Raw genomic sequence first — 24,027 nt, 5'->3', positions numbered from 1 at the left:
AGCTTTGTTCCAAGACTCCCCCCTCTTTTTTTTTTTAAACAGAAAAATTATTTGCTTCTCTCTCTCCCCCTCCCCGCAACCTGGCTGCTGCCTCTATCCCGAGCTGGCTAACTCTGCTTTTCTCGTTGCCAGGGTTCGCCTTCCCAGACTGGGCCTACAAGCCAGAGTCGAGCCCTGGCTCACGCCAAATCCAGCTGTGGCATTTCATCCTGGAGCTTCTGCGCAAAGAGGAATATCATGATGTCATCGCCTGGCAGGGGGACTACGGCGAGTTTGTCATCAAGGACCCGGACGAGGTAGCCCGCCTCTGGGGGGTGCGGAAGTGCAAGCCCCAGATGAACTATGACAAGCTGAGCCGGGCCCTGAGGTGAGTCTGTGGGGCAGGAGATGTCAGAAAAGGGTGCTGGAAAGAGAAACCCCGAGAGTCTGCTTCGCTTGTCCCTACCCTCCTGGGCTGTTTTCTGTTTTTCACGCCTGTGCAACTGCCCTGGGAACCAATATCTGGAGTGGAAATCTGTATCCTGAGACTGCAGCCTTTTATTATTTTCAAAACTGCATGGTGCTAGTCCTTAATGGCTCCAGAAAGGACTTGGCAGCACCTGGTGAAATCCAGAAACAGGGCTGAGTGAACAGAGGGGAAGACTCCAGAGTTCATTGTCTGTCTCCCACTGCGTTTGTGAATGCACTTCTCTGCTTAATCCAGGCACCCCCAAACTTTGGCCCTCCAGATGTTTTGAACTACAATTCCCACCATCCCTGACTACTGGTCCTGTTAGCTAGGGATCATGGGAGTTGTAGGCCAAAACATCTGGAGGGCCGCAGTTTGGGGATGCCTGGCTTAATCCTTTCCCCGTCAGACCACACACACAGATACCGTACACTATTTTCTGAATCTTCAGAGCAGAATGAATTGTGGAAGCTGTCAAATGTTGCCTACTTCATTCTGAGTTTATTTTTTTGCTTTCATTGGTGCACAATACATAATTTTTAAGAAATCATAAAATTGTAGGGTTGGAAGGGGACCACAAGGGTCATTTAGTCCAACTCCCTGCAGTGCATTCATCTTGGGGCACAAACACTTGGCCCTTGTGCTTATCATGCAAGCTCCCAGTTCCCTGCTTTGTTTTGTTCCGCTCAACTTTGCAAAAGAAGCTCGGCTCAAAATGTGTGGCACGTGTGTGAAACCGCACCAGCCCATTGTGCTTGGCATTGCTTTTGGAAGGGTGCCTCACAATGGCCCTGTGAGGTAGGCCTCTCTTGCTCCTCCCTGAGAGACGAGTTATCCCATCACTCCAAATCCACAGGCGCAGGTTTTCACTGGTTCTGTGTATCTAAATGGAAGACCTCTGGCTTTGTAATGCAGCTGTGGGGAACCTTTGGCCTTCCAGATTTTGCTGAGCCCCAATGCTCGTCACCCCCTGGCCACTGACCGTGCTTGCTATGGCTGATGGGAATTGTAGATCAGCAACATCTGGTGGGCCAAAGGTTCCCCATGCCTGATAACAGTCATTTGTGTATACTCCTGCCAGGGGGATTCCATCAGTTTTGCGGAGGGGTGGCTGTAGAGCAGAGGGTGCCGGATTCAGTAGCAGGTGATGAGAATGGCTGCTGTTCAGAGCAGGTTGTGCTGGGCAAGATGGCCAAATGCAGTAGCACCTCAGGTTACAAACTCCGCTAACCTGGAAGAGTTTCCTCGAGTTGAGAACTTTGCCCCAGGATGAGAACGGAAATCGTGTGTCGGCGGCGGCACTAGTTAAGAATAGTTTAAGGTTAAGAATGGACCTCCAGAACAAACTAATTTCATAACTAAAGGTACCACTGTAATCCAAAATGGTATAAGGCAGCTCTTTGGGTTTCATTGGGCCAGAGCTGTAAGCCGGCATGATGGACATTTTGGAGTCTGTACGGAATTTGTAGCCAGAAAGGCACCTTCACACCATATATTTAAAACTAGCTGGCCCTGCCACGCGTTGCTGTGGCTCATCCACGTGATTCCCCACCCCACACTGTGCCGATCCATGACGTATCCCACCCCTTCCTCCCCCACCCCTGGCTTATCCCTGTTATCCCCCCAACCTGTCCCGACCCATGACTTATCATGCCCCCTATTTCCCCCCAACCCCCAGCTCATCCCTGTGACTGGCCCTGCTGTGTCCTGACCTATCCCGTTCCCTCCCCCCCGACCCCCACCCAGGCGAGTCAGTACCTCCATTCGGCCTAGTCTGTAAAGGCTTCGGCCTAGTCTGTAAACGGTAGCTGAGCTGCTGTTGGGAGGGAAGTTTTTATAGGTCCAGTACCAGTGTAGCCGCCGTTAGAGGGTGCTGGTTTGCAACCTAGTTCTTTTCCCAGCATGCACTTTTGGCTGAGTGGTGCGTTCTGGGTTTTTTGGAGTTTCACCTGGCGGAGGTGTGACATCTGTCCTAGCAAACTTTATAAGAGCCTTCGGACATTCGCTTGGGACGTTGTGTCCAAATTTGAACACAATCAGTGAAGCGGTTTCAGAGAAAAGTGGATAATAATCCACATGCCCAGTTTATATATATATATATATATATATATATATATATATATATATATATATATATACACACACACACACACACACACACACACACACACACACACACACACACCAGGCATCCCCAAACTTCGGCCCTCTAGATGTTTTGGCCTACAACTCCCATGATCCCTAGCTAACAGGACCAGTGGTCAGGGATGATGGGAATTGTAGTCCAAAACATCTGAAGGCCCGAAGTTTGGGGATGCCTGATATAGACTATACCACTTCCTGCAAAGAATTCTGGGAGCTGTAGTTTGTTAAGGATGCTGAGAGTGGCCAGGATACCCCCTGTTCCCCTCACAGTACTACAATTCCCAGAGTTCCCTGTGAAGAGAGATTGACTGATAAAGCATTCTTGAGAATTGTAGCAGCTTAGCTGTCTGTGTGTTTGCGTGCATGCACATGTATGTGGTGGGGGAAGTTGATAAATCACTGTCTCCCCACCTCCGGTCTCCACCTATGCAATGGGGAACATAACCTCACAGCAGGAAATAATATGCATGCTTGTGGGAGCTGACAACTCCAAAGAGACAAATAGAACAGAGGTTTCCCTCTTGAGTTGGCACCAAGTAAGGGGCTTAAATCTGTTCCCGCCTCCTGTGGGATGGTGAAAATGAAGCTTTATGAATGTTCTCTAGCCATCACCTGGAGGAGATGGGTAACCCAGGCATCCAAGTGAGTGATAAATTTCCTGTGCCACCATGATGTCTAGAAACTTGTCTTTTGTTAACAGATAGTGCTTATTAGGTGCCCAGGCTGCAAAAAACTAATCTGCTCTTGAGTGTGCAGGAACCACAGAACCGCCCACCAAGTATTCAGAGCCTGAAGAGTTTCTGTAGTGGGTAGTGAATGGGGCTTGTGAGTCACTGACCTCCCCCTTCTCCTCCTGCGCCTTGTCCTCCTTCAGGTACTACTACAACAAACGGATCCTACACAAGACCAAGGGCAAACGTTTCACCTACAAGTTCAACTTCAACAAGTTGGTGCTGGTCAACTATCCGTTCATTGACATGGGCATGGCAGGTGAGTTTGTGGTGTGGTGGGGCAAAGAATCCAAAAGTTTAAACCAGGTGCGGGGAACCTTTGGCCTTCCAGATGTTGTTGAACCTACAGCTCCCATCAGCCCCAACAATCGGAATCCATGGGCCAAGAACAATGTTGGGAGTTGTCGTTCCGGCACCATCTGGAGGAGCCAAAGGTTCTTTGGACCTGGCTCGAGCGAAAGATTGCATTACAGAGGAATGTTTAGCCAGCAAACGCATGTCAACATGCAGAAGTGATGAAAGTGATTGGTTTTTGTTTTTTGCAAAGATTGGGGGTGCTGCCTAGGTGTATGAACAAAGCAGCCATCCCCTATATGGAGGTGGCTACACATAGAAAGGCATAATGTAGAATCTAAATCTGGAATCCAAGCACCTGCTGTTCCCTGTGCACAGGGCCAGGGGCAAAGTCACCTGTTATAGGAATGTATGCGTTCTGTACATGAGGTTCAGTCCATGGTGTCCCTACCCAAAAGGTTTGGGGGGCTGTGCTACAGCTGATAGAAATTGCAGCCCGAAACATCAGTGAATGTGCAGTGAAGAAGCCAGAATGAATTACACAACTTTTGGGGGCTGCCACCAAGAAGACCCTCTCCTGTGCCACCACTATCACCCAAATGTCTGAGGAAGGTGGAAGATTGGCTGATCTCAACACCTAGGAGGGCGGGAGGTCATCTTTCAAGAACTAAGATAGCTCAGTTGGTTAGAGCATGGTGCTGATGACTCCAAGGTTGCAAGTTCAAGCCCTGTATGGGGCAGCTGCATTGCAGGAGGTTGGACTAGCAGATAATCAGGATCCTTTCAAACCCTACAATTCTGTAAGTTAATCAAGGCTTTATACACGAATGGTGAGCACCTTGAATTGGGCCTGGAAACGGAACAGCTAGCCGATACTGGATATGTTCATGCTAGAATTTTATGTTGTCAACTGCCCTGAGATCTATGGATGGATGGATCTATGCAAATTTAATTTAATTTAATAATACTGTAATAGAATTTTGGGTCAGTTTTGGCTACTTCTTCCTTCCTCCTCCCATATGTTGGATCTCCCTAACTACTCTCCCTTTCCGCAGGCGGGGCTGTGCCCCAGAGCGCCCCTCCCGTGCCGTCCGGTGGCTCCCACTTCCGCTTCCCCCCCTCGACGCCATCCGACGTGTTGTCTCCCGCTGAAGACCTGCGCTCGCCGGGCGTCTTTTCGGCCGTGGCACGCCGCCTGGCGCGGGGCTCAGTCAGCGACTGCAGCGACGGCACCTCTGCCAACTCGGAGGTGGAGGAGTCCCTGGCTGAGGAGCAGCGTCGCAGCGGTGAGCCCGGTAGCTTCCGTGGGCCCCCAGTGCCCGGCCACGCCCGCTTGACCCACGACGGCCTCTTCCGGGTCTACCCCCGCCCGCGGGTTCCTGAGCCCCTCAGCCCTTTCCCCGTGTCTCCCATGGCTGGGCCAGCGGGCCTCCTGCCCCCTCAGCTGTCCCCGGCCCTTCCCCTCACGCCCACGCACATGAACTACACCCCTTCGCCCACCCTCAGCCCCATGTACCCTGGGGGCTCCCACTTCTCCTTCAACCCAGAGGACATGAAGCGCTACCTCCAGGCCCACACTCAGAGCGTGTACAACTACCACCTCAGCCCCAGGGCTTTCCTCCACTACCCAAACATCGTCATCCCACAGCCCCAGCGCCTCGAGAAGCCTCCCCTGCCGCCTCCACCCCCACCACAGGCCGAGGAGCCGCCTTCCCCTTTCAAGTTCAAGCTGCAGCCGCCGCCGTTGGGGCGCCGCAACCGCGACAAGCAACAGCACCCCGGTCTGCCCCCGGGAGAATCCAGCAGCACCATCCCCTCCTCCTCTTCCTCCTCTGCCTCTACATCCGGGGCGGAGGCGCCTCTGCTGCCCCAGATCAAGGTGGAGCCCATCTCGGAGGGAGAGTCGGAGGAGGACATGACCGTCGAGGTGACAGACATCAGCGAAGACGACGAGGATGTCTTCAAGGCTCCTCCCGTGCCTCTGGAAAAGCTGGAAGAGGAGGAGGAGACCCCGGCAGCCATGGCGGCTGCGCCCCCCGCCTCCCACGCCGGGGAGAGCAGCGGCAAATGCATCCCTCTGAAGCTGCGCTTCAAACGCCGCTGGAGCGAGGACCAGCGGCTGGAAGCGGGCGCGGGGGCCGAAGAAACGGATGATAAGAAGGTGAAGGGGGAAGACGACGCCAGCAGCCACGGGGACGGGGTGGGCGGCCGGCGGATCAGCACTGAGCTGCAGCGGGCCACGGCCCAGCTGACCCTGGAGAACCGGGATTCCTAGAGCTGGGATGCGCAGCCCCCCCTCCCCCGGCTTCCTTCCCAGGACAGACGGACAAAATGGGCAGGAGGGGGAAGAGGGGGGGCTGGTTTTGCTGCCTTAACTCAGAGATTATCTTTTTACCTTTTGTCAGTTTCCCTTCTCTCCACCCCCGCCCCCTGTTTATTCCGGAAACTCTGTAAATTTTATTATTATTTCTTATCTGGAAGTCAGAAAAAAAGAGAAAAAAAGGAGGAAAGAAAAAGAATTAGGGGGCGAGGTGAAAAAAATTTTGAACAGTTTTTACGTGTCTATATACATATATAAATATATATATATAAACTCTTTGCGGGGAGGGGGGATTTCTAAAAAAATAATATGCTGGGATGACTTTTAAGGGTTCTCTTTATTCCTGTTCAACCCCCTTTCCCTTAAAATCCTTTAAGGTTATATAGTCCAGGGCCTTTTTTAAAAAAGAAAACTCCGCAGGAATGAGTAGGGTTTTTTTATTTTTTAAAAGAGCGAAAGTTCATAATTTTGTTTTTGCCTTCACGGGGTTTTTAAGGGGTGGTCTTATTAAAAGAACCCACCTCCCCGATATCTTCCTTCTCTACCCCACCCCCCTTGCGATTGGCAAGTTTTAAGCACAATACACTTTTTAATCCTCCAGGGGATTGAGAAGAGAATTAGCCATATTTTTCACGCGTCTCACTCCATTTTAATAGCGCCCGAGAAGTGGGGTGCGGGGTAATTAATATCCCCTTCTAACTCATATTATGTAGAAGTGATGTACCTTTTAAAAAATAAAATGCACCCCCCCTCAACCATGCTCTTCCCCTGCCCCACCAAAAAAAAACCCACAAGCCAACCTCATTTGCCTGAGGGTTCTAGGGCAGAGTGTGTTGGACTGCTCTTGAGTCTCACTCCACAGCATCATCTCCATCTCTTCCTCCAGCCCATCTCTCCTCTCCTATGAATAAATAGTAAGTTGGTATAATTGTGAAACCTTGGGATCCAGAATAATAACAGAAGAAGAGGGATCCCCCCCCAGTCCTCCAAAGAAACTCCTTCATAATCCATTGCTTTATGTAACCAAAAACGAAATAGTGGGCTTGGTCACAGTGTGCCCGCCTCTGCCTGTCCCACTGTGGGCTTGGGTGGGTGGGATTTCAAAGGGGATTTTAAGTGCCTGTTGCAAGTGCTTTTTCCAAGAGATTTCTCTTTTTTCTCCCAACCCTACTTTTCCAATACTCTTGTACCACAAAACCCCGCCTCCTTCTCCTCTCGACACGCCTCCTCCCCCACCCCCAAATTAAGGCACTGTTTTGCCACCTCGCTGAATAAATCCCTCCTCAAGAGGGAGGGCTGGAACCGCCCCACCTCCCCCTTTCTCTCAAAGAGGGTGATTTGGAGCCAGGGGGTAACTGCAGGATGACAGTGCCTTGCAAAAAACAAAGCAGGGATCCCCCCAAAACAAACAAACAAACACTTGTGTACCTCCTAATTGCTCCCCAAACCCAGGCAGGCATACCCGCCTTTGTTTTCAGCTACCCCACATTAAAGCAGGAAAGAGACTTTTTCCAGTTCCCAGCAGGAGAGAGAAATGTTGTCTGTTGTTGTTTTTCTGCATCCAGACGAAAAAACAAAACCACCGCTCAAAACTGGTTTCAGAAGGGTGCTGTTAGCCCGGAAGGCCAGGTCTTCAATCATAACCTGCTGTTTGTAGGGTGGACATAACGAGGCATCATGCTAAAGGTTTTTTTTATATATACAGCCTTATTCAATTTCTTGTACATACCGAGGAAATGGGGGTGTCTCATTTTAAGAATGTAAAAACAAAACAAAAAACACCAATAAAAGGGTTTTGAGATTTCATAACTTTGTGCTCCCTTAAAAAAAGAAAAGAAAACTGCTTCGTGAATCTTGGAATGTTACTGTTTAAAATGCAGGCGTCCCCAAACTTCGGCCCTCCAGATGTTTTGGACTACAGTTCCCATCTTTCCCGAGCACTGGTCCTGTTAGCTAGGGATCATGGAAGTTATAGGCCAAAACATCTGGAGGGCCGCAGTTTGGGGATGCCTGGTTTAATGCATTGCTCTTGATTTGAATGCATTGCTATAATGTTTCCCTAAAAAGTGGTTCTGCATTGGCTGCAATTTCTCTACCAAGAACATCTGAATTCTGCCACATGAAGCTTTAATAGTGGAAGCTAGCTTCTAAGAGTGCGGGGATTATTGCCCATGGATTTACAAGCACAGTTTGGTAGACATAGTCAAGATAAAAACTGAGATTCTTGAAAAGGTAAAATTCCTGACTATGCTGCTATAGATGCACATGACTCCACTTATATATAACATGGTAGGGGTGAGGATTATGTGGTCCTCCAGACATTGTTGGACTCCCAACACCCATCATTCTGAGCAAGTATGGTCAATATTTGGAGATGTTTGGAGAGCAACAGGTTCTCCAAAGAGGCCTTGCTTCTGATTAAACATATTGCATGGAATATCTCAGATGAGATTTCCTCCTTCCCTCAAACTCTCAAAGGCTGATGAAAAACTTCTCTCTCACATTTTCATTTCCTATCTTAACTTTAATATCAAACGTGTTTTGCAAGGAGTCCTGGGCTTGCTTGCTTTTCGCCACACATTTCCGTTCTGCGAGTGAAAAGCTGTGGAGAAGCATTTTAAAGGATCCTTTCTAGGATCGTGCCTAGTGTTCCAAGGCCGCAAAATTGCAGATAATTCCATTGCAAAGAGCTAATCTTGAGGGGTAGCTATATATTTCCCACAGAGACCCTGCTGACCCACAGAAGCAGCCCCGTTACATCAGAGTCACGCGGTTTGAACATGCACGCTTGGAAAATGCTCGGCGCTGTGATAAGTGGCAGGGGAACCGTTGTATATTGCAGAATTATAAACGGGTGCTGGCAAGGCCTAGCAGACCTTCCTGTATCTCTGGATAAATCAATTGGTCCCTGGGACAGTCCCCTTGTGGCAGTCCTTTGCGGTGGACGACAGGACAGTAGTGAACAAGCTGTCCATCAAAGAACCATGGACAGTACCCAAGACACAGATTCCATTAGCACAAGGATTCTACAAAATTGCCGAGTTCGAAGGGACCCAGAGGGCCATCTAGCTCAGCCCCCTGCGATGCAGGAAATTCAACACTAGCACAATGGAATTTCCTACCCAAATTTGCTCCAGAGGATTGAGAGAACCCCAAAACAGTACAAGAGGAAAAGGGAGGAGGTTCTGTTGCACAAGTGTAAATCCTTACATTAATGGAACTTCGTGCTACCTTGGGTGCAATCCTCCTTTGCCATTATTCTCACTGAGGAGCCTCTTAATACCTTATTTTAAAAGCTGCAGAATCCTGAAGGCAGGCATGTTGAAGATTGTTCATGGAACAAGTGGAAGTGAGCTGTGCTCTGGCCTGAAGGAAGGAGTGATGGGTGGCCTAGGGCAGTGTTTTTCAACCTTTTTTGGGCAAAGGCACACTTATTTCATGAAACAAATCACGAGGCTCACCACCATTAGAAAATGTTAAAAAATTTAACTCTGTGCCTATATTGACTATATATAAAGTAATTCTCCCACAGCACACCAGTGGTTGAAAAACACTGGCCTAGGGCACGGTTAGGCAGACTTCAGGTATTTCTCCCCCCCCCCCAATTATTATTTGGACATGAAGATCCCCCAACCAGAGTCAGATGCAAAATAATGGTGGGGGTTGCTCCAGTACACTTCAGATGAAGAGCATGGTGACTCCTAGGCACAGGAATTTACTTTCGGGATCAGAACTGGTTTCACAATCCTCACACGAGCCCATTCTGCGAGATGTTTCTCCCCCCACACCCTGTGCTTTGGAGCTAGAAAACCTTCAGATGTTGTTATCAGAACTATAGGCTAGACCAGCTGAACCTGATGCAAACTAGGGTCTTAACCATCTGAAGCTTCACAGGGTGACCATCTCTGCTGATCGATTAGCAATGGATGGATGGATATGTTTCTTAGTTCTGTGTCAGCTCTGCATGTGTTTGATAGGCCTCCCGTTGATGTGGATTTAAAAACAAAACAAGTTGCATTTAAAATGTATGCATTTTTATGTGCAGCTCTACATCAAAATGCAGAAGCGTGCAGTTGATTTGATAACTGCATTCTGAGCCACAAACAAATCTTGAGACTGTGAATTAAGCTGGTTTGTTTTAAAGCGGACCAGGTGGAATTATTAGAACAGCACCGTACATCAAGGCAGTTTCACTGCCCTCTTTGTCCCTCCATTATTCATTCCCCTGCCCACTTGTCAGGGACCACTGGTCTTGCAAGCTAGGGATGGTGGGAGTCCAAAAACAGCTGGAGACCCAAGTTTGGGGAAACCCTGATCTAGGCCACTGGCATGCCTCCGAATACCAGTTGCTTGCAACTGCAAGCAGGGAAGTGTGCTGCTGTTGCACTCTGCTCCTGCCTGTGAGCTTCCCACAAGCATCTGGTTCACCGCTGTGAGAACAGGATGCAGGAGCAGATAAGACCATTGGCCTGATCCAGTAGGCTCTTCAAGTTCTTAAGCACAATTCAGGGGCACCAATTGCACAGAAGTAGCTGGAGGCAGTACATGCATCTGGTGGGTCATTGAGATGCTGGACAAGACGAGCCACTGGCCTAATGCAAAAAGGCTCTCCTAATGTCCTTAGGGGACCATTTTTATGGTTGTGGTTTTTTCCCCTCTGCAGAATTTTGGGGTATCGCAGAAGTATGCACAGTCTGCTAGTAAGTCTCTCGTAGTTTTTGGCTAGATAACCACAAGCACAGGAAGACCGATCTCTTGGTGCACAGTTGCTTTTCCGAGATTGCTTTGGAAATGCTGTTTTTCTTCCCCTCCCTTCCCCATTGCCACAATCTCCATTATTGTGGAGGTTTTGAGAAAGGGTTGCTTCAACCCTGGATACCCCCCCCCCAAATGATGCAACTTTGTGGAATTGTGGTATGGACTGCAGATTTCAATTTTTGGAAACTCCGCTTGCACATATGTTGCGTTTTTTGTTTTGTTTTGTTTTTAAAAAGGAACAAAGGGGTTGTGGCAAAGCAGTTTCTGGCACTTGATAGTTGCAAATATACATGTTGAAAATGAAGGGTGAAGTTTTCTGGAAATCTCAGAAGCCAGCGGCAATGGGGCAAGGAGAGGTAAACTAAGATCAGGATGCAATAGGACTTCTTTGCATGTCCCTGCAACTAGAAAAGACATGGAAGTAAATTGTGCAAGTTTGCCTAACTTAACGCAGGCATAAGAATCTGCCATGACTGGAAGCAGGACCTTAATTTCTTTTCAGTACAAAATAAACCCAGGCCAGTTGTTGAAGTCCTTTTCTAGAAACTGCCATGCGTGTTTGTGGTTGGTTGGGGCTGTTATCTCTTCAAGGTTTAAGGAGATGCTTGTGGAATTAATAACCTCCTTTTGCTCCTGTTTGCTTTTAGAGGGTGGGGCTTAAAGGATTTTAAGACCCCAGAGCGAGCCTGAAAAGAACTGCACTCGTTCACCTCTCTTAATACCTATGGAGCCAGCCTCCAGCATCATGCCTGCCAGAAAGACCGGTTTGTGATGCACAAGATTGGGGGGTGGCAGGGAAGAGAGACAGCATACATCTCAGGTACTTCCCTGGGGCAAGGCTTGTCTGCAGAACACGCTTCCTCTTCCACCTAGGCTGCAACCTAGCCAAGCACCCTTGGGTGCAAAAGGAGGTGGAGAAGAGTTGTGGACCCTCAAACGCAGCACCAAGGTCTCTAACATTTTCAGTGTCCGTCCAAGTGTTAAATTACCACTTTGCTTAACACTCTCCGACAAGCTTTAAGTAAGAGGAGAAGGATGGAGTCCAAACTAGATTTTGCTCAACTCTTCACATTGGTTTCAATGGGAGTTAAGGAATGAAGTTAAGTTTCAGTGATTTCAATGGGAATGAACAGCTGATGTAAATTATGATCCGGCAGAATTGTCTGGGCCATATCACTTAAGTCTTAAGGCATGGGTAGGCAACCTAAGGCCCGGGGGCCAGATCCGGCCCACTCGCCACCTCAATCCGGCCCGCGGGCAGTCCAGGAATCGGTGTTTTTTTACATGAGTAGAATGTGTGCTTTTATTTAAAATGTATCTCTGGGTTATTTGTGGGGCATAGGAATTCGTTCATTTTCTCCCCAAAATATAGTCCAGCCTACCACATGGTCTGAGGGACGGTGGACCGGCCCATGGCTGAAAAAGGTTGCTGACCCCTGTCTTAAGGCAACAAATGCGTGAGGTTTGTGTAGGGTTCTGGGGAGGGAAAAATGTGTTTTCCCTTAAAATGTGTTTTCCCTTAACAGGAGCCAGCACATGTAAAATAACCCATCCCTAAATACTTTCCCAAAAAATACTGGCCTGCAATTCTGCAGAAGGTAAATGAGGAATGAGCAAGACCAGTGTCTCGCTGGGGGGGCGGGGGTGGTGCTGCAGTTCAGGGTCAGCCATCCTCTGGGGGTTATTTTGGACTACAACTCCCATCATCCCTGATGGTTGGCTAGGGCCATGATGTTCCCCAGGGCTGCTAAAGTTTCACCGCAGAAGAGACCCTGTTTCTTTGAGCTACCCGTCACAATATCTGAAACAGCAATATGTGGAGCTGTGCAAGTAGGATTTCATGGAAGTGCTATAGCAATGTCTGTACTTTTTAATATTATTGTCAATTTATTAACATGAGACTGGAAATGTTGTACCACTTGACCTGGAAGCTGTACGCTGGCTCCCTCGGCCAATAAAGCGAGATGAGTGCCGCAACCCCAGAGTCGTCCACGACTGGACCTAACAGTCAGGGGTCCCGTCACCTTTTCATTTATTAACATGAGACTGGAAATGTTGTACCCAGGCAATCCAATTTCTGCAGATTTGCAAAAAAATAAGAGGCTGTCAAGGACGGCCAATCACTGAAAATCCTACCAATATTTCTTGTTTGAGATTTTAGTAGGTGTTTTCATACCCTCCAACATTTCTCCAATGAAAATAGGGATGCGGGTGGCGCTGTGGGTTAAGCCACAGAGCCTAGGGCTTGCCGATCAGAAGGTCAGCGGTTCAAATCCCCGCGACGGGGTGAGCTCCCGTTGCTCGGTCCCAGCTCCTGCCAACCTAGCAGTTCTAAAGTACAGTACGTCAAAGTGCAAGTGGATAAATAGGTACCTCTCCAGCAGGAAGGTAAACAGCGTTTCTGTGCGCTACTCTGGCTTAATCATGCTGGCCACTTGACCTGGAAGCTGTACGCTGGCTCCCTTGGCCAATAAAGCGAGATGAGTGCCGCAACCCCAGAGTCGTCTACGACTGGACCTAACAGTCAGGGGTCCCGTCACCTTTTCATTTCATAATAATGACAATTTTATTATTTCTACCCTGCCCATCCGACTGGGTTGCCCCAGCCACTCTGAGCAGCTTCCAACATACATTAAAAACACACATTTCTCTGATGAAAATAGGGACTGTGATAAGGAAAAGCAGGACATTCCAGGATCAAATCAGAAACCGGGGCGGCTTCTATAAATCCAGGACAGTCCCTGGAAAATAGGGACACCTGGAGTGTCTGCTTCGTTCTATCTTCAAACATAATTATCCTGAGGTGTCTCCTAGATGCTCATTTCTGCACTCTCATATCCCTATTTTTGACCTTCATTCCGTATTATCAGGCGGCAGCGTTTTAGGCTGTTTCCTACACCCATTTTTTAATATTTCTACACTGGTTTTCTACCTTGCATTGAGTCCACCCTTCTGGACAAAAAAAGACACATTGTTAATAAGTCCTCCCAATCAGGCCTCCTTGCTTCCCTTTGCTGCCTGGAACATGCTTCCCAAAATGCTGATGTGACGTGTTTTCCATGAAGCATTGGGTCTAATTCTCTATAAATTTATGCAATTTTCTGAAACCGAATAAGTTTCCCCCTCTTACCACCATCTTATTTCCCCCACCCCACCCTGGTTGTCAAATTTTTTAGAATGTAAGCTTTCTGGAACAGGGACTTCCTCCCACCCCTCAAAAAATAGTCTTCCCCCCCACCGCCCCCATTGACTGTGTTCTATAAATGATACAAACCATGGCTTACGTTCTGACAGTTAGCTGGTCTCAAGGACAGCCAGCTCCTCCTCCTGTTGCAAAGGTTGCTCGTCTGAAAGTCCCTCGCACCCCTGTTGAAGCAAGTAGAGGGAGGAAATGTGGGGCAGCTGTGGGTGCCGGAATAGCTTGTCCTTCCTGTTCTTGCCATGGCCTGCAGTGCGATGAAATAATCTGCCCACCCAGCAGAAATCAGGGCTCCGTCATTCTGGAGACAGCAGACTTCCTAAGCGAAAAGAGGAACGTTGTCGTTATAAGGTTGCCTGTTGGCCAAAACCTGCAGGCCCCCCAGAACAGGACTCTGTGGCATATATGTAGCAGGATAACTCATGTCTGAGGTAAGGGAAGCATGGGCCACCCATATGTTGCTGGACTATTATTCATTCATTCATTCAATTTATACACCAATAGACAGCATGTGAACAAAATAATCTTAATAACAAACCTCCCCCCAACAGCACATTCAACAGGCCATAGATTATTTAACGGCTGAAGGCCTCGGTAAAGAGGAGTGTTTTTGCCTGGCGCCTAAAGACATATAATGATGGCGCCAGGCGAGCCTCTTTGGGGAGAGCATTCCACAGACGGGGAGCCACCACAGAAAAGGCCCATTCTCGTGTTGCCACCCTCCGAGCCTCTCGGGGAATGGGGACATAGAGAACAGCATCTGACGATAGTGCAGGGTCCTGGTTGGTTCGTATGGGGAAAGGCAGTCCTTTTAAGATATTAAGGTCCTGAGCTGTGTAAGACTGCATAGCACTTTGAACTGGGCCCGGAAATGAATTGTTCCGGTGAGCAATCTGGCTGTTGAGTTTTGACTACGCTACCTAATGTTGACTGTCTTGCCTGGAGTTGGAGTCCAGCAGCCTCTACAGAGCTGCAGGTTCCCCGCCACAGATTCTGTGCTCACAGGTACAGTATATGTTCTTCAGGGTTTCATAGAGGAAGTCTCTCCTGGGCCTACCTGGCGACTGAACCTGGGACCTTCTGGTGCAAAGCAGAGTCTCTTGTCCAAAGGGACGGCAGCAAAATGTACCCCATAGCTCTGATGGCTGCCAGCGTACCTGGCTTGCACGGCCCGAAAGGCAAAGAGGGTGTTGTCCTGTTCAAGAAATATGGCTGGGGTGGGTGTTTGTACAGGGAACACAATTGTTCTAGAACGGATCATCAAATGAGCAAAAGGAACCTTGCCAGCTATGGCAATAAACACACTATGCTGTAGCCTGAACATTCGTGCACATGCATGTTTGTGCAGAGGTGACAGGTTTGGTACACAACTCGCTCAATTTCTTAAGAGCCGGGGAACGCGGGAGAGGAGGATGGTGACATGCTAAGGACATTTTTTAACATGCATCTCTCAAAGCAGAGATAGTGGTTTGCCTGGGATGGGCATCAGAAAAGGCCCTAATAAAAAACAAACCAACAGTTGGAACGCACTTCTTGGGCTATCTGTGGCGGTTCCCTGCCCTGCCCCCACTGTATCCTCACTACAACCCAGTGAGGTAGGTTAGGCTGAGCGAGAGAGACACTGGCCCACGACTACCCTGGTGACTGTTGGTAGAGCATGAGACTCTCAATCCCAAGGCCATGGGTTCGAGACTCACGCTGGGCAAAAAGATTCCTGCGTTGCAGGGGGTTGGCCTAGATGACTCTTGCAGTCCCTTCTGAACCAAAAGTTCTATGAACTTCAAGCCCTACTGTCCTGGTGCGGATCCCTAATAATTAAACACATCCTTTGAATCATATTTCCAGGCAGGTAACAGCCTTGTGGGGCCTTCCACAAATAGCTGGATCCGGGCCTATCACAGGGCGAGAGCTGGGCCCAGGAGAAGGCAGCACCCACCACCTATTGCCGGGAGGGATGCTGGGGAGGTCAATCTACCTGCCACCCCTTCTGAGGTGTCAGAAGACGGGGGAAGAGCGGCGGGTGCGGCCTCTTGCTGGCTCTGCTATTTTGGAAAGCAAGGCCTGAACCAAAAGACTTGGTTGTCTCTTAGCAACAGCGATGCCTCCCCTACGGAGGAGCAGCGATGTGAGGGCCCAGCAGCATTAGAAATTATGCTGAATGCATGCATCAGTATAAAACGGCCGGCTGCCCGCACATGAGCTTCGTCCCGATTTTGCTGCCCCCCCCCCAGCATGCAACTCTGTTGACGTGAGCTGGCAGGAGTGGGCCTGCATGTGTGCCTGAGTGCCGTCATCCCCTAATTGAATTAATCTTGCCTGCTCCCGGTGGGAGGCTCTTTGCTTCTTACCCTTGACTTACTCAATAATTCATTAACCTCTCCAGCTCTCCCCCCCCCGAAACTTTAACCCTTTGGGGTCGCGCACATTCCCGAGTGGAGATCTAGGGTGGGCGGGCAGAAATCCCCGCCAGCGTTTACAGGGCGCATGGACTCACGCCCGGCTACTGCTGGGCCGAGCGACAAAGGTCCTTGCTTTCAGCACACGGCGAAAATATTCTTGGAGTGAGGCGTAGGCCGCAATGGGTCAGCCACATTAATCGGGTTTAATGACAGCTTAGCTTCCGAGGCCGAGGGGGCTCTGCCTTCGTCAGTGGCAGGCCACTGAGTAGCTCAGAAGATGATGGAGGTTGCCTTGCCTAGGAAGAGCATGGCTGCTGGAGGTGGACCAAGACCTATCCTGTTCCCGCAGTGGCCGACAGGAAGCCCGCAAGCAGCAGCTGAGGTCAACAGCTGATCCCCGGCAGCTGGCATTCGGGTACACGTCGTCCCTGACCCCTGGGCACAATACACAGCCATTGTGGCTAGCGGCCGCTGAACGCCTTGCACTCTATTGATTCATTCCCTCCCATGTTTCTCCAATGAAAATAGGGACATCCTATTCTGTGTGGCTTCCGACATATGAAAACAACAACCATTTAAAAACATCCCCACACAGGGCTGCCTTCAGGTGTCTTCTAAAGGTTGAATGGCTACTTATCTCCTTGGCTCAGGGGTCGCATAACTGCATACCCTCCAGCATTTTCTCCAATGAAGATAAGGACATCCTAAGCCTAAGGAAAAGCAGGATATTCCGGGATCAAATCGGAAACTGGGGTGGTTTATGTAAATCCGGGACTGTCCCTGGAAACAGGGACACTGGGAGGGTTTGTTGATTTCTCCCCTGGTGCGACATGTGGCAGCAAATTCCAATGTGTTTTGTGAGGAAGTACTTCCTTTTGTAATTTCTAATAAACTCCTCCTGGATGTGGAGGTTTTATATAGCTGTTGCAGCTAATATTTCTCCCATGAAGCTGTCTAAGCCAGGGGTTCCCAACAAAATTTTCTCGAGGACCCCTCATCGAGCCGCTATTGTGACAAGGACCCCCATTAATTCCTAATCCTAAAATTAAAAAGTGGTTTTATTTATTTTTCAGTTGTTTTCCTCTTTTCTTTATCCTTCTTGGGGGGGGGGGCGTTGGTGTGGTGGTGGCTGTGGTGGCGGCGGTGTGATGGCCGTCTGGGGGTTGGGGGGTTTCCCTTTGGAGGGGGGGAGGTTTCTACCCTTTCACCTGGGTTGAGGGTGGTGGTGGTGCCCTCTCTTCCCTGTCGTCCCCTCTTCTTTTCTCCTCCTCTGGGGGTGGCTGTATTTGTGGCAGTAGCAGCGCCAGCAGGTTCGGTGCAGCCTTTGTTCTTCGGGTCCCCACGAGGCTCCCCGTGTGGCGCGCAGGAGCTGCGGGATCGGGGGCCTTCGCTTGGGGGGGCTCCTTCCCCCTCTTGGGCAGCTAGGGGTGATGGCGACTGCAGTCGCGAGGCAGGCCCCCCAGGATTGTTGCGCGGTGGGAGGTCTCGGGCTACGGAGCTCCGCTCGGCCGTCGGCCTGCGGGGGGCCTCAGCAGCTCCTCGCTTGCTCCGCCGGACGTTTCCGACGCCCACGCGGTCGCCGCGGGGTCCATGGCCTGGAAGCCGGTTTCGGGCCTCTAGGCCCAGGGGTTCCGCCGAGTCTCCGGCCGGGCGCACTCAGCCTCGGTCTGGGGCGGTCGCCGGGGGGCCTTCAGCAGCTCCCCGGTTGATCCACTGGGCTCACTTGGCGCCCGCGCACCGGCAGCGGCAGTTCTGCCGGTTCCGGCGGGCCAGAGGCTTGGCATCTAATAGCATCTTGAGGACCCCTCTGGCATAGCTCGCGGACCCCTGGGGGTCCCCGGACCACCTGTTGGGAACCACTGGTCTAAGCCTTTCCCTGCAAACAGCCTTTGCATTTCTTTGGGAACAAGAATCCGATGTAATTGCTTGCAAAGCTGTAGGGCAAGTGTTTATTATGCACTGATTCTAGAGGCAGAGGCTTTGGGGTGGGACACAGCTCAGCATCTCCTTTGCATACCAAAGTCCCAGGTTCAATCTCTGGCATCTCGAGGGAGGGTTGGGAGTGACTCCCTGCCCCTGGCTGATACCTGAGACATGTACCTGTCATGAACCAGCTGGATGCAGGGGGGTGGGAGACACCAGCTGAGGAACCCCCAAGGGAAGACGGCTCAGGAGTGGTCAGAGGGAGAAGACTGAGAAGAGAAGGTATCTGAAGCTGAAGAGGTAACAGGGTTTAGTGAGCAGGGAGGGTCTGTGGCAGAGAGAAGGGCAAAAGAAAAAGCAGGAGAGGAGGATGGCCAAGAGACAGAGAGGAGTCAGGCTGGTGAAGAAACCAGGGTATCTCCCCCTCCTGCTGCAACAAGCTCCCCTCCCTGCTGGTCTCCCAGGACCAGAAGTGGCATGAAGTGGGAATAGCAAAGGCAGGTGCCCTGGCGTAGTATCAGATTCCTTGGAAAGGACCAGTGGAGGAGGAGACATAGGCAGCTGTGGGAAGGCAGGGACCTTCAGTCTCCACAACGGCCTCAAAGGGGCAATACCTACCAAGCTGGCTCCTTTCCTCTGGGTAAAGATGCTTAGGATCAGGCTGCTAGTGTGGCAGGCTTTGTAGCGTGGAGCAAAATCAAACTCAATTGGTATGTAGCTCAAGTGCTCAGTGTTGCCTTGGAGTGAATGAGTGTGTGTATTTCCACTGGCACTCTCCAAGGAGGGTCATATCTGCCCTCAGATCTCCTTTGAGGTCCCTTGGCTTCTGATCTTCCAAGGTACTTGAGGCAAAATGATGTGTTTGTATGTGACTTCTCCACCGTGGGAGCAGTCCTAGGTTGCGATTTGCTCTTCCCAGCCACAACCAACGGGTGGCTGACCACAAGTGCCTGGTCTTACATGAAAAGAAATTTGTTTATTACAGAACAGCGGTTACTCTCCAAAAGGGCTGCCTTTCAATCACGCAAGGACTCTGCTCCTAACCCCAGGTTCATTTGGGGTGGGGAGAGGAGTAGGCTATCGCTTTCCCCTTGGGTGGAGCAAAATACATTTTAAACATGCTCAGAAGCACTCTGCACTTCATAACTGCCTTGCATGTTCCAGGAACTGGGGGGGGGGGGACCAAGCAAAGAAGGTTTCTGAAGGCCGAGACTTGGCTCAGGTGAAGTTGTACTGCTCCACAAAACTTGTTTTGACAAGCAAAGGATCTCTCGGTCTCATTATGGAGTCTCTCTCCCACCTCACTCCATAATTATACAAGAAGCTGAATTCACCCGAAGAAGTTGATCAACAATTATAGCTCAGGACTTCTTCGCACAACATGAAATCAGGGTGCAGCATTCCCTGCCACGAGCCTGTAATGACAGCCACCAACTCTGACAGCTTCAAGAAAGAATGAACTATCCTCCTCCGTCGATTCGCCTTATCAGCAGCTGGAAGGCATGATAATAGAGTGGAACCTCCGCAGCCAAGAGGATGTATATCAATAATTAGCTTAGATCTGCAAAACTGGGACCTTTACAGGTGTTGTATAATATCATTATTCGCTTGTAAGAAATCAATCTCTCAGGGAGGCAGCTTCAACACTTTTGGAACTCCCTGTTGATTGATACCTGGCAAGTGCCTTCGATGTGCTCTTTCCAGTGCCTGCTAAAAACAGCTTTCTTCAGGCAAGCCTAGCTGGGCGTTTAAAAACCGACATGTGTTTGTAATCAGTTTCTAGTGTAAATGTTGATTTTAATTATATTTTGATGTCCCCCCCCCCCAGAATTCCTGTTTTCAACTTCATGTTTTATTGACAATTTTTATTTATTTATTGCAATCCACTTAGAGCTTCTATTTACACAATCAAGCAGGATATAATTTTTGTGTCGAGTAAGCAGATTACCAGAAGAACGAACAGGCTTTGTAGAGCAGGGGTGGAGGAGATTTTTCAGCAGCCCTTGGGGGGGGGGAACACCCCCCCCCATGCCGGCCGGGACCAAAAGTGAGCGGAGCAACACTTTGACCTCTTTGACCTCTCTGAAGTAGGTTACTTTCTTGCCACGCAAAAAGCCAGCCAGGGGCTTCTACAAACATGCACACACTTCTTCCAGACAAGCAAGTGGCATCATCCCAGCTCATCTGCTCTTACCAAGTTAGGCAACAGTGTTTCAGGAGGGATCACTGAGGGGTTGCAGTCTGGGAAAAGAGTCCCGGGGCCCAGGCAGCTGAAAACAGAATTCCTAAATTAGTACTGCACAGACCTGCTCTATTGCTTTGGCTGACTCTGGTTTGGACACTTAATCTACCTGGGAGATCACTCTTGGTTGTGTGCGTTTGCACATTGTTTCCACCTATAATTACCATAACGGTCGTCCCCTTTGCAGGACATGGGGGGGGGGGGGCTATTTGTAGCTGCTCACCTGCAGGGCAGGTTTGGCTTTCTAAAGGCACCTAGAAGATTTGTGCAAATATATACGGTATTTCAAAACTCCCTTTAGGTCAGATCTATACTGCTGGAGTGGAAACAGTCCTCTTCCCTGTGGGAACACAGTGCTCCAAGTGCCCCCTAGTGGCGACTGTATTCCATAGCATGCCTTCAACCTGTGCTGTACTGTACAGTATATGCCAGGGGTCCCCAAACTAAGGCCCGGGGGCCGGATGTGGCCCAATCGCCTTCTAAATCTGGCCCGTGGCTGTCCCGGGAATCATGTTTTTACGTGAGTAGAATGTGTTCTTTATTTAAAATGCACCTCTGGGTTATTTGTGGGGCATAGGAATGCGTTCATATTTTTTTTTTCAAAATATAGTCCGGCCCCCCACAAGGTCTGAGGGACAGTGGACCGGCCCCCTGCTGAAAAAGTTTGCTGACCCTTGGTATATGCCTTTAAGGCACACTGAAAGAACACACACACACACACTGTAGTTAAGGGTTACTGGGCACTGTAACTCTGAGATGGGTAAATTACAGCGCCCAGGATTCTTTGAGGCAGGGGAATGTGCTTTAGAGGTACAGGCAGCTCTTCTCTGCTTCATATATCCCTCTCTGCTTGGACTTATAGCTGTGGTCAGCAACTGATTTGGCTGGAGGTTGCTGGAGCCACAGTCCTCAACCACCCTGATTATCTTCCTTGACTGGCTGCAGCACCGGTCACTTAGATCCTTGGAAATGCCAAGAATTGAATCTGGGACCGCTGGAATGCAAAAGCATTGCACTCTACAAAAAATCCTCCTTTCCACACCCTGAAAAACCAGAGAGCTTATAAAAGAGCTCACCTGCTGACTAGCAGGTTCAATGGGGAGTTATTATAAAGTAACTCTGGACAGGATTTCTGCATCAGGAAATGGGATGACTCATATTAGTTTGTGTTATTATGCAGTCCATTTTTTATCTCACTCGGGACAGCCTCCAAGCCCATTTTATCCCCACAACAATCCTGTAAGGTGGGTTAAGCCTTCTTCAAATATCTGAAGGGCTGTCACATGTGGCAAGTTTGTTTTCTGCTGCTCCAGAGGGTAGGGCCAAACAATAGATGCGACTGGTTAGAGCAGGCGTCCTCAAACTCGGCCCTCCAGATGTTTTTGGCCTACAACTCCCATGATCCCTAGCTAGCTGGACCAGTGGTCAGGGATGATGAGAATTGTAGCCTCAAAACACCTGGAGGGCCGAGTTTGAGGAAGCCTGGGTTAGAGTGTGGTGCTGATAATGCCAAAGTCATGAGTTCGATCCCCTGGCTTACAGGCCTGTCGCATATCCCTGCGATGCAAGGCTTTTGACTGCATAATCCTCGGCGTCCCTTCCAACTCCACAGTTCCATGATTCCAAGTCTTCTTGTTGCAGCCATTGCTCTCCCTAAACTTCTTTCATTTCTGAGATGGTAATCTGAGCCTTATGCTTAATAGCTTAGACCTCTTTTGTACATAATACTGCTTACAGGGCTTGGGGTGGAGAAAGAGAGAGCACTGGCCTTTTTCATGGCAAGATTTATCTTGGAACTATGACTCTAGGGTGAATGTTCCTTAAAACAACTCACACTGCAATCCTAGGCATGCCTACTTAGAAGTTCCCCTATTGCAACCTTAAGCTCTCCTTTTATAAAAAGCCTCAAGGCTAGAAAGGTGTGTGGCTATTATGCTGCCATGCCCTGATAGTTAAAGCATATCCATCCAGAAAACAATTGTTGGCAAACCGATAGCAGCCTCCAGGGCATGGAATAAAAATATTTTTTGATCCAACTCTTGTGTTGTTTCAAGGTGCATGCAAGTTTCATCTCTATCTATCTATATACAAAATGTAAAAGGGACATGTTTGTTGGTCTCCACTTTTCACCGAAACTGCTTGACCGATTGTGTTCAAATTTGGACACAACGTCACACGCGGATATGCGAGGGTTTGCATACCATTTGCGTAGATAGATGTCACATCTATGGCAGGTAAAGCAGGTAAAACCCACTGTTCCAGAACACAAAACTCAGACAGCTGGGGATGCTGGGAGCACAGGAGAGGTTGCAAAACAGCGCTCTCTAGTGACGGCTACACTGGTACTGCAGCTAGTAAAGCTTCCCTCTCCACAGCATCTCCGCTTGGCTTTGCAGACTGGGCTGAGGGGGCGGGATAGGTTATGGGTTGGGACAGGATGGGTGCAGTCACAGGGATGAGCCACAGCAACGTGTGGCCGGGCCAGCTAGTGTGAGTGTGTGTATATATATATAAATCATAAATCATAGAATCATATCTTCTACATTAAGAGAAGCTGGCAGAGGTGGGAGGGTGGGAAGTGGGAGGCACTGGCCCAGAAATGCCATGGGGTGCTTGGCACTGATTCTGAAATCACCTATTCCCATCAGCTCCAGCCAGCATGGCCAGAGGTTAGCCCTCAATGAATCACAGAATTGTAGAGTTGGAAGGGACCATGAGGGTCATCTATTCTAGTCCAACCCCTTGCAATGCTGGAATCTTTCGCCCAAAGGGGGGGGGTTCGACCTCAAACCCACAACCCTGAGATTAAGAGTCTCATTCTCTGCCAACTGAGCCATCCCAAGTTATAGTCAACCAACATCCTGGAGGGCCACTCATGGGTATACTTGGGGGGGGCAGGGAAGGGCAGCTGCCCCCTCCCATATCAATAAACTGAGGTTCTGTCCCCTCCCCAACAAAAGCCCCCCCCCAAATCCTGGTTATGCCAATGGGGGCCCTGGTCATTATTTATAAATTTGAAACTCCACATATAAATGAGCGTATGCAAATTTTATGAAAAACTGCACAACTCTTTTTCCGTGGGGGACACTCCAGTGCACAAGTGGTCACCCTATTCGTTCTTGCCTTCTTAAAACATAGAAATGCCTCCGTGTGGTTCTTGCCTTCATTAGCTTTGCAGGTGTCCAGTAGGAGAAATATAAAACAAACTGCAACCTACACACGGGTTACGTTCCAGGGATTGTGCCTAAAGTCAAAATCTTAAAATTGTAGAGCTGGAAGGGTCCCCAAAGACATCTAGTCCAACCCCCTGCAATCAAACCACCAACCTTCTGGTTCACAGCCGGATGCACTGACCCGTTGCCCAAACCTACTGAGTCCAATGCTGGGTGGGACTGCCAAAGTCATTTCCCCCAGAACCCTGCACCCATTCTCTCCCATTTATTTATTTAGCCACCTGCAAAAAAAGCTGAATATGCGTAAGTTAAATGCATGCTAAGTTATGGGCTTCCGCTTACTCACTGTGCTGCAACTAGCATTCTCCCAGAGTCCCTGTCAGGGTGGAAAAGGC

The 24,027-nt window shown here is 49.5% G+C and overlaps 1 protein-coding gene across 7 annotated transcripts in view; it reads left to right on the top strand.

Annotated features, from left to right (window-relative positions):
- Positions 1–7,747, top strand: part of ERF (ETS2 repressor factor) — a 37,632-nt gene extending 29,885 nt beyond the window's left edge. For all 7 annotated transcript variants that reach the window (XM_035118564.2, XM_035118565.2, XM_035118566.2 and 4 more), the window contains 3 exons: positions 133–367; positions 3,468–3,583; positions 4,674–7,747. In XM_035118564.2, the coding sequence (XP_034974455.1) occupies positions 133–367; positions 3,468–3,583; positions 4,674–5,893 (1,571 nt within the window). In that variant the 3' untranslated portion in view covers positions 5,894–7,747. The remainder of the gene's footprint in view (positions 1–132; positions 368–3,467; positions 3,584–4,673) is intronic.
- Positions 7,748–24,027: the final 16,280 nt, after the last annotated feature.

Source organism: Zootoca vivipara, chromosome 6 (assembly GCF_963506605.1).
Source record: "Zootoca vivipara chromosome 6, rZooViv1.1, whole genome shotgun sequence".
In the NCBI taxonomy this organism is placed as follows: Eukaryota; Metazoa; Chordata; class Lepidosauria; order Squamata; family Lacertidae; genus Zootoca; species Zootoca vivipara.
Note: the sequence above shows the minus strand (reverse complement) of the source record. Positions and strands in the feature narration are given on the sequence as shown.